This window comes from Aythya ferina (genome assembly GCF_964211825.1).
Source record: "Aythya ferina genome assembly, chromosome: 5".
Lineage (NCBI taxonomy): Eukaryota > Metazoa > Chordata > Aves > Anseriformes > Anatidae > Aythya > Aythya ferina.
The window spans coordinates 3,603,403-3,613,815 of record NC_140301.1 but is presented as its reverse complement, the minus strand read 5'-3'; the positions used below and the strand labels follow the sequence as shown (position 1 = coordinate 3,613,815).

The 10,413-nt window shown below is 42.5% G+C and overlaps 1 protein-coding gene across 12 annotated transcripts in view; it reads right to left on the bottom strand.

Annotated features, from left to right (window-relative positions):
* The window catches only part of LOC311437857 (uncharacterized protein), a 197,778-nt gene that overhangs the window by 10,310 nt on the left and 177,055 nt on the right, over positions 1-10,413 (bottom strand). For 11 of the 12 annotated variants that reach the window (XR_014693759.1, XR_014693760.1, XR_014693762.1 and 8 more), the window contains 4 exons: positions 7,708-7,825; positions 6,737-6,832; positions 6,072-6,181; positions 838-920 (listed from right to left, as the gene is read on the bottom strand). Coding sequence is in view for 8 of the 12 variants with exons in the window: in XM_084521652.1 (XP_084377778.1) it covers positions 838-920; positions 6,072-6,181; positions 6,737-6,832; positions 7,708-7,825 (407 nt within the window). In the remaining 4 variants the exon portion in view is untranslated. Of the gene's footprint in view, positions 1-837; positions 921-6,071; positions 6,182-6,736; positions 6,833-7,707; positions 7,844-10,413 lie in introns of all 12 variants that reach the window. The other variant, XR_014693761.1, reaches the window with a different exon arrangement.

The following is a 10,413-nucleotide window of genomic DNA, read 5'->3' as shown; positions in this document are numbered from 1 at the left end:
CTTACCCTGTCTGGTGCATTTATTCATTTTTGAGCACAACTAGATTCAATGATTTTCGTCATTTTTTTTTCACCTCTGTTGACATTGTCTGACAAGACTGTTCAAGCTCAGGCAGCTTAGGAAAAATAAACTTTGGTTCCAGATTTTGAGCCATCAGCAGTGTTCCCTCTCATCTTTATTCTATTATTCTGTTGCAAAGGAACTTTCAGCTCGGGAGCCACAATGGAAAGAAAACAACTCTAGTGCTTTTTTTTTTTTCCCCTCCCGTTTTTCCATCTTGTGATCTTAACCCAGCTGGTGAGGGAGAAAATTCCCATGTGAGGCATGTGGGTGGAGCCCAATTGTGTAAGCTCCATGCTCGCAAAGTGTTTGGCATGGATCCGCTCGCTCGCTTTGTTTTCCATGGCCGGACACAGGGGGAAGCCACATTCAGCACATTAACAGCTGCCACCTGTTGCTCTGTGCTACATCAGAGGAACCCCGAGGCTGGGGAGTCACACTGTGCTCTGGCCCTTGATCTCCAAGGAAGTTTGAGATACCAGGGGTGTGCACTTGTTCCCATGTTTTTCTTACTTTGCAGGCTTTTCCAGGACGTGAGGCAGATAGCTTTAGGAGTCCAAATGCTCCAAATCTTTGGAGCAACTTGAGCACCACTTTGGTGCAGGTTACTATGAGGGATTTTCAAATTCCACTTGGTGTGGCTGGCCCTTAAGACAGACTTTGCTTGGTTTATTACTGTGGTCAGAAATTTTGCTGTCATGGACCAGACTACTCTATTTAGAAACTTATGTAACTCAAACACCAGCAAGAGATCACAAACAGAAAGATTTTACTAACCTTGTCAATGAGGTTTGTAGGACATCAACCATTTCTCCCCTCCTCTGTGCAGTAGAGGTTAAATCAATCTCCATTCCTATGCACTTTCCTGTACATATGTGAAGAGAAAAAAAAAAAAAGGTATCACTAATGCAGCTAATTCTCAGTATCTTGAAGCAATTGACACAAGTACATGAATTAACTCATCACTTTATATCACTTGAGGCAAATGTGCTATTTGGAGTACCTCTTGGTAAGAATAAGCAATTTAAGATCCATTAGTATTTGGAATATTCTGCTTCGTTAAAACCACAGTCATCCCTAAATGTAAATGAGTGGAGAAAAAAGGCTATCAACCTCTTAGTTGTACTAGACAAACTTAAAAACTCTCTATATTGCAAAGTACTGTAAAATGGTTCTCATATAAATACAAAAGAGGACTTAGGTTTCCAACCTTGGCTTCAAGTTTTTCATAGACTTATTAAGTTTGAAAATTACAATGCAGATTGAGGGGAAGAACGTTGTTCTGGCAGATAGCACTTAAGTTTTCCAGTTTTTAATACAATTCCAGGGTGGTTTCGTAAGACATCATATCTGTATTGTATTCTGCTACTAACAAACCCAAATTCTTTCTCCTGATAATGACCACATTGCCTAAGATTATGGGAGAGGAGACCTGGAATTATTATTTTTAATAATAAATACTTATCTGTTGTTTTCATTTGAAATTTCCAAATCATTCAGGGCCCCCTTGCACTGGGTTTGACCTGAGGAACTTTTAGACTAATTTTTTTTTTTGTTTTTTCATTTATGATCATTATGTCCTTATATGGTATTATAAAATCAAATATAAAACCAATAGTTTCAGATTTTAATCAGACTTGTGATACATCTACAGTGCACCAAACAAAATATAGTATTACAATGATTTGCTCAATAATTATGGTAACAGAACAAGGAAAGAATCCTGAAATACTTCTAGAAAAAATGTTCTTTTTGTCCTTAGCTGAGTTAAATTCAAGTCTCAAGAAGTTCCTCAACTTTTAAAAGCTATTTTTGTCTAAGCAGTAAAGGTAAGGATGTTACAGGAGTCACAGAGATTTCTGGAAAAACTAAGTCCTTTCACAGTGGTGCCTAATTTAGTCTTAAGTCTTTTCCAAAAGCTGAAACACACTTTCAGGGCACCAGACCTTATGATTCAAAACTGGAATGCCTGCAGGTAAGGGCTGCAGATTGAACAAGAGATGGGTGCTGTTTCATGACTGAAGAATGAATAGTTTGATCCATGCTAACACAGTACAACCTGCCTTTCCCTCTTCACCAAAGGACCAGTCCAACTTTCCCTGATGCCATGGATTTATTGAAACTGCCCCCTGCAGAGTAACTGGCACCAAATGTGTCCCTGATGGGACACAGTGCTACTGGAAGGGACATCCAAGGTGACAATGTCCATGCAATGCTCTTCCCCTGAAAGAACATCCCCTTGCTTCCTGCCTGACACAATTTGGGCGTGTGTTTTGAGAGGACTTGTGCCCTGTAGAAGCAGAAACGCAGTGCAGAGCTGAGCACACCAGCTGGTAGGCTTCTAGGCAGGTACAGCAAAAATAAAAGGTGTGCTGAGCATGCATCGTAAGAGCACGATATGTGTACCAGGAGTACTCTATGGCCCTGTATGTCTTAGACCAGAGATAGATTAACTCTGAAAAATCCAAAAATAGTTTCCATAACCAAACAAAGACTGGACTCTGGTGAATCAGGATTAGTGTTCTGCAGCTGTAGGGAAGATACATTATAATTAAGCCTGCACCCTCCAGCAGATCTCTGTTGGAGGTACCAGCAGTCTTTGGCAAAAACTGGTTTGAAATCAGCCCAGCTTCCGGCTGAATAGCTCGGCTGGTGAGGAAGAAAAGCCTGTGTGTTTCTATGGCTCCCACATAGCAAAAGCTCACTTAGAATATCTGAAAATGTAGACCCAATACATCTTTATTTTCTTGCTTTTTAATTATTCGGCAAGATTTATGAATCTGTAAAGAAGAGGCTTATTTACAAGAACAGTCGCAAATTAACCATTAATTTTCTGTTCAAATGGATACGATGGCCACAATGCAAAATGATCCCTAAATAACAGAGTAGAAATGAGGGTAAATCTGAAATTCCTGTGCTTTTTGCTTACTGATAGGTGCACAGATGCAATGGGGGGCTGGAGCCACAAGTCAGAAAGAAGACCTGGGTGGGCTGGATTGCAAGAACAGAGGTGCAAAGGCTGTTGGTCTAAAGTTGGAGGCTAGGCAAGTAGGACCTTCCCCTGATTCATAAGTATTCCACATCAATGTCTCTGATAAATGTCTGAAGCATTTGAATACAGAAATAATATCAAGGGTACTTCCCTCACAGCTGAGTCAAGCTGTGACAACAGGTGCTGAAAGAGGATATTTTTATATTACTTTATCATGTCTTCATCCTTTTTTTTTTTTTTTTTCATTGTCTAGTTGTTCAGGGAAGAATAGCACAGTCCTTTCACATTGAATGGGTTTAAGGCAGTTGGTTGTTTATTTCCCTGAAGGTACACAGTGCCTTGTGTCTCTGCATCAGAGTGAGACCAAGGTTTGTGTCAGGCAAATTTCCCAGTAATGTTATTTTTAAAATCACTTTCAGTGTTGGTGTATCCTCACTGCTAGAAATGCCCTTCTTTCTATCTCCCCATTACTACACAATCTGGCCAACAATAGCTCAAATTTGATAGCACTCAAAGCTACAAATTTTGTCAGCTGTGGGTAAAAACTGGCTTGTTACCGTGTCCTCGAGGTGGCCCATCTCCACAAGCCTTCGCTTTGGTAAGGCAGGGCAGGCATAGCTGGCTCAGGGCCACCTTCCCTCCTGACTTGGCTCGTGGACAGGGAGTGACAAGTGGGGCTGGAGCAGTGCTGTCAGGGCCACCTGTGTTAGCACAGGCAGAAGAGCCATGTGTCCGTGCTGTGAGGCAATAAGGTGTCACAGCACCTGGCACTGGACTCCTCACCTCCCATCACTCCACCATGTTTGGTACCAGGCCCAACAACGTAGCAAATTCCAGAAGGCAAACACACACCAGTGACTGCTGGGGCTTTTGGGCATTTGGACTGTTTCTTGCACACAGACTTATGCAGTCCAGGTCCTGAAATGAGAACCTAATAGAATAGTTTGCAATTCTTAGAGCTCTTATTTTAGACTCTCTCCAAGCTCAAGTGGACCTTCTTACTTCATTGCTTCACACTCAGTTCATATTTGAAAGGGATCTTGGCAACTCCAAGAGCAAGAAACATCTTCAAGTGACAAATAAGACTGCACACTTAGAGCGAAGGATGACTCCTGCAGGATGCTGCCCACATTTCCTGTTAATGTCAGATAGCAATTCATCCAAGCAAAGTAGGTAAGAAGTGGATTTTTTCATATGCATCGATAACAAAGCCCAAACAACATGAACAACAACAAAGTGCTTAATACACGGTCATTTCAGACTAAAACAGATTTAAAAACACTCCCTGAAAGAAAACAAAGCTATTCATATTATAAGTTCTCCACCTAGGTCTCAAAGACACACTTTTATCTACTTAAATACATACAACACTCAGCTCACTTTTCATCTTCCCAACAACTCTACAGCTGCCTCTGCGACCTGTCCTATTCCTACTCTCCCTCAGACCAGACAGACCATCTCCTGCACGTCTTGGTGCCACTGATACATGGGACTGTGCTTCTTCAGACGAACTTCTGGGGCTCTGGATATCAAAGTACCAAAGCCAAATCTCACAGCAGCCTCTCGAGCTGTAACCCCTGCCCTCCTGGAGCTGACTGGGACCCAGCTCATGGTCTGGCAGAGTCCCCAGCAGTGTCACTGCCGCTGCCCAGGCACAGGAGGGGGATCCTGCTCTCTCCAGATGGCCCGCATTTGCTGTGCACAGCCAAGGGACGTGTACAGCTAAATGGCAGGCTGTCTGGCTGGAGGCCTGCAGGCTGGTACAACCTAATGGGACTGGGTACTGCCATGCATCCACACACTGTTTCCACGGATTGCAACAGTGATCCTCAAAGGCAGGCCAGCTATTCACTGCTGTGGCAAGGTACAGCTGGATTTGCTATTGGCATTTTTAATGAGAAAACCGTGTCATTGCTTTCTTCACTGCCTGTGTAGATATCCACTCTTTTTTTCTTGTTTTTTTTTTTTTTTTTTTTCTTTTTTTTTGTTTTTGTTTTTGTTTTTGTTTTCCCAGCAACATGGTGGCAAAAAATTCTCTATCCACTTCACAATACTAATTGCAAAGATCTCCCTTGTTTCCTTATAGCAAAAACCTGTCTGTGCTCACACTGGAAAAGACCATATGCTAAGAAATCCACTGTTGCTTTTGTGCCCCATATAGCATTTCTCTTTCTTCCCTTAGGGAGGAGCAGTCACAAAGAGTCCCCTTACTTTGTGTTAGGAGGTGGGAGCACTTATTGTTATAATAGTATCGCCTTTCCCAAATACGCCAAGAGACAAAGAACTCCAAGCTAGTCCAACTGTAGAGGTTGAAATGGATTTATAAAAATATCTAACCATCTTTATTTATTTATTTGTATGTACATTTCTCATTCTCATATTTTTTTTTCTCCCTCTGGTAACCTGATATTCCTGCAAGTCTATTCCTTTGTTGCATTTTGGCTTCACTTCCTGTCAAATTATTTCATCTTATTTAGCTTCACCTGTCAAAATACATGAGCTAATTCTCTTTGTGATGACCTGCCACTGCTTCTTAGTCTCCAGTGACAGGATGCAGCAACTGCATCCCTGCAAAGCCTGTGCCATGAAAATCACCTGGGCACCTTTACATACGCATAACCAGAGAAGACAGGCCCAGACTGAAATGCCTTGACTGGCTTAGCTCTGCTCTCAGGTGCTGCCAAACAAGCAACCTCTGCTCACAAGCATGGCCCTCTCACAGCTTTCAACTCCAGGCTGCAAAATGTTGGATATGCAAGTCTGACACAATGGACACCACCGTCTATCTGAATTCATCCCTCACTAGTTCTAAAATGTCCTCTAGGGAAAGTTAACTATGGATTTGGGGGGGAATGATAGGAGATGTGTGCATAATGGGTGTTCTGAAATAATTTCTTATTGTACGAATCAACTGCATACTACCTGACTAAAGATAACGGCAAAGGAATATACTCTTTATAATACTATGATATTTATTTTTGTCATTTGTCCTGCTATGATGCTGGGTGTTATAACTTACCTGACTCAGTGTGCAGAGCTGTGATAGCTCCATGCCACCTTGCAGCACAGAAAGTCCTTGTCTGGCTAGCCTGATGGTCGTCCAGCAAGCCATTATTTGCACTTGGAGTCCTGAAACACAAAGCCAGAGCATCCTTTTAGACCTCTTCGGTAAACAGATACCTCTTTCATCTCCCCCACAGAACCGAGTGAGTGAGAATTGGTATTACACAAGACTTTGTGTTGATGCTGTTCAAAGTGGTGAGTTTTATCCTTAATGTTATACTGAGGGAACACATGTGGTGACCGGTGATTGATTATCTTCACAAAGCTCATTTTCACTCAGCAGTGGTGAGTTTCAGAAGGGTGATAATAATGGGTATCACTGGCTAAGTTCTCTCTCACATATTGCCCGCCATCCCATGGAAATCACAAAGTGATTAACTCCTCTAACAGCTTTTAGGGTACACTGGAAACATCAACATGAAGTGGTAGATACTGCAAATATACCTATAGGAGCAAAAGACCACAATAGGCCCCCTTTAACAACAAAAACTGAGGATAATACATCTCTAAAAGAACGGGAAGAATATCTGTAAGGAAATAAGATTACTGATAGAAACAAAACTCTCAGCAGGGATTCAGGACTTCAACAGACCAGGGATGAACAAGGAAGCTACATCTAACCTGTGTGCTTGGAGCTCGCGTGCTTGAAGAAACAGAATTGAAGCTGGAGGCTTTGAAGGGATGCTTGACTGACCTTCCAGATGCAGGTTACACAGCCTGAATAAGAAGAAAATAGATGGCTCATGTTATCTTTTAAAATGAAGAAATACTCCTCTTTGGGAGACTTTAGTTGAGATGCTTCCAAGCATGCACCCTTCTTTAAAAGGACACAAATGCAGGGATCACCAGGGATCCAAAAACGTGTGAAGGTAACACCTGGGGATGGTTTGCCAGTGTCAGTTTGTCAGGAGTGCACCAGGACACCATCCTCTATGGCAAAACGTGCAGTAGAAGAGTAGAATACAGGGGCAGAGGCAGGTGCACCCTCCTGCCTAAGGGGGACAAATTAGCAGCTTGCTCTCACTCGTAAGTGGTACCAACTGCAGAGGCAACAGTGCTGGGTTAGGGCACTGTTGTAGCTCATCCTCTCCTGCTTGCATGGAAAAGGCAGCTGCTCGACCCCCTGCCCCTGATGCATGCCTGAGCAGTGCCTCACAGGGCGCACAGTGTCAGTAGGAAATTGGAGTAATGAGGCTCAATTAAGCAGCTCCCCATACAGCTGTGGATGAACTTGTCCCAGCAAGAGTACCTAGATCCAGTGGCTCACTGGGGTGGTCGTGTGATGTGCATCTGGTTCAAAGCCATTTGTAGGACGCTGAATATTCCTCCCAGTGGGACACACTTGCCCTTTTGAGTACCACACACACAGGGTGTAGCCAGGGGTCCACAAAGACAGAAGATTTTAATGCCACCCCTTCCATTTTTATGCGTACCAGTTTACCAAGAAGCAAGAATAGACAAAGCAGGAGAATGTCTCCACCTCCAAAAAACTGGAGAGGCTTTGGCTGGTGTAACTCTGGTTCACTTCTGCAATTAAATTTATGTATCGTTTAGCTTTGCTCTCATCAGTGTGTATGTAGGACAACACTCACCTTCACAATGAGAGCCAGCACAAAATTCTGTGTCTTTTCTTCTTCTGAAGTAAGTCTTCAGTGTAGGATGTAAACATGGTCGCCAGAATTTTTGCTGCCTTTTCCCAGCGGTATATTTCTACAGAAATACACAGATCTGAGAAGAGAAACCATTTATTCCTATTAAGAGTACTTAGGGAGGAAAAAAAAATAAAATAAAAAGTCTTGTTTAAATCTAGTATCATTACTTTTTTTTTTTTTTTTTTTTTTTTTTTAACCAGTGCTTTTTTCTCCAGCTACTTTCTTATAAGCTGTGCTCCTAAACTTCCAGCCACAACAGAAATGAGAAGTCAGCCTCTGATCTCTCTGAGATTAGGCCGCAGAAGCTGCACCTCCTTCAGGGAAGAGATGCTGCTCACGTGGGAAGGTGGGTAGACTTCCCACCTTCGCAACGGCACGCAGGTCACTTGGTTTACTTTTGTTATAGCACATACAAAGTTTGCAGAATTGTACATATATGAGCTTGCACACAATAATTAGAGCAGCAATACTGCTCATTGCAGAACGCCACGCAGATGGACAGCCGTGTAGTGAGGTGACCTTGATGGACAGTGGTGGAGCCGTTTGGACAGGGAGGGAACTGAGGTGGCCCCCTTGCAAGTTGGCATTCAAAGGAGGAGACGACAAGCCTAATTAATTCAAGGGTCCCAGGTATTCCGGGAAAGGTTTTATTGACTGACAGGAAGACAATGTTTGCATAATTGCCCAAACATGTAGCTTTTGAATAATAATAACATTGCTATTCTCAGAGATATACTTTATTTACAGGAGTGACCTGATAACAGCAGAAGCAAAACACTCAATTTCACAGTTACAATGAAACAAAAATAATTACAGAACACATACAGAAATTAAAATCTATTACAGGCAATTTGTGCTAGGAAACTAAACATCCCCTAAAGCCAGACAACCTCAACCATTTCAGTTTGGTTTGGCTGTGATTGGTTACCCTCTCTGCGTCTACTTAGAAATGAGTTCCATTCTTCGTGTGTCTTGTAATCCCATTCTTTTGATATTTTCCATCATGCTAGAGATATTACAGGTCCGAGACAATGTAGATATTCAACTCAGATAATGAAAATGTTACTACAACTGTCCTGTCCATTTTCCTCATCACAGAAAAAAAAAACAATTCACATTTTAAATCCTAACAAACTTTACAGACTTATTCTCCATTTTGTGCCTTATGCATTACCTACTGGAGACAAACAGGACGATTTCCAAGAATTCGGGAAGCACTGAAACAAATAACACAGTAACAACAACAACAACAAAATATCATAAAAATAACTTGTAAAAATTACAAGAACACAAGAATCTCCTTGACTGAAAAGAAACGCAACCCCAGAATCACTGAGGAACCTATTCGTTAGATTTCAGCCTTCCTGATAGCACCACACAAAGAAAAATAAGCTTTTCTCCTCTAACCATGTTTTAATCTGCCCATAAAATTATAACTATGTCTTATTTTTCCATACACACGTCCCCTCCAAAAAAAAATCACCACGGCAAGCAACCAAACAAGTCATTGTGAAACCACGTTAAGCCATTTGACGGATCCTCTTCACATGTTCCTGAGATTATTTTTTGTTCACCCTTCAGATCTGTAGAATTTTTTCCATCAGTGCATGATCAGCTTGTCCCTTCTGGTACTCTGACTGACCCTGTTGGGTTCATAGCCAGAGTATTTCTGAAAGGACAAGAGAGCATTCGTTCCAATACTGTATGTGGAAAGGCAAACCCGGGCACTGATACGCTGCATCCATCCTTGCTCCTTTAACAGGCAGGCAGAGTACCATGACTGGGACAGCACTATCACGTCCTGACAGAACTGGAGAGAGTGGCACCACGCCGTCCGTCAGCCAGCGGAGAAGGGTCTGACAGTGATTTAGAGCTGAAGGGAGTGAGATAGAGAACATTTGCCTCAAGTGCTGAGCAATCAGAGAAGATAACTACTGTAATTTGTGGCTCGCACAGCGACCTCCTTGGCTACACGCAGTTCTTACCGACACTAAAGTGGCTGCAGTTAATGGGCTTTCACCACCGCCACCAAAGGGAGAATCTGCACATCCTCTCTTCCTATAAACTACTGCAGATGATCCTGTCCTCGTTCTCATGGCCGAGGGCCAGTCTGCAGGTTCCACTTATGCTATCAACACCATCAGAGAGTAACAAGTTGCAGCAGGGCTGACCTAGTGCTTAGTACGAGGTACGACATCAGTCAGCTCCTTGGCTTGGTGGCATCAAGAATCAGCTAGTGGGAAGCGTGGGGCTGAAAGAAAGTATTTAGCAATGAATCTAAACATTTGTTTCTCTCCTCTGCGTTTCCCCTCACTTCACTTGATAGGTTTGCTACCAAATGCAAGTCTAAAAATCCATTTTTGGTAGTGAATTTTGGTACCAAATTCCCAGCCTGTGTTTTTCCAGGTGCCTTGCTTCCAACTGCACACACCATAACCTACAGGTATCCTGCAGTTTCTCTCCTGACGGAGTGAATATTTAAATGCACAGCCATTTATACTTTCAAGAATTCAAATCTGCAGTTTCAAAATGGAATTATGCCAATCACGTAGGCCATCTGGCTACGTCCATTGTTAGGAAGTCGTAAATAAAGATGACGTGGGGTCACTTAATGGAAAGGCACTGACATTTCATCCATGGTTTATT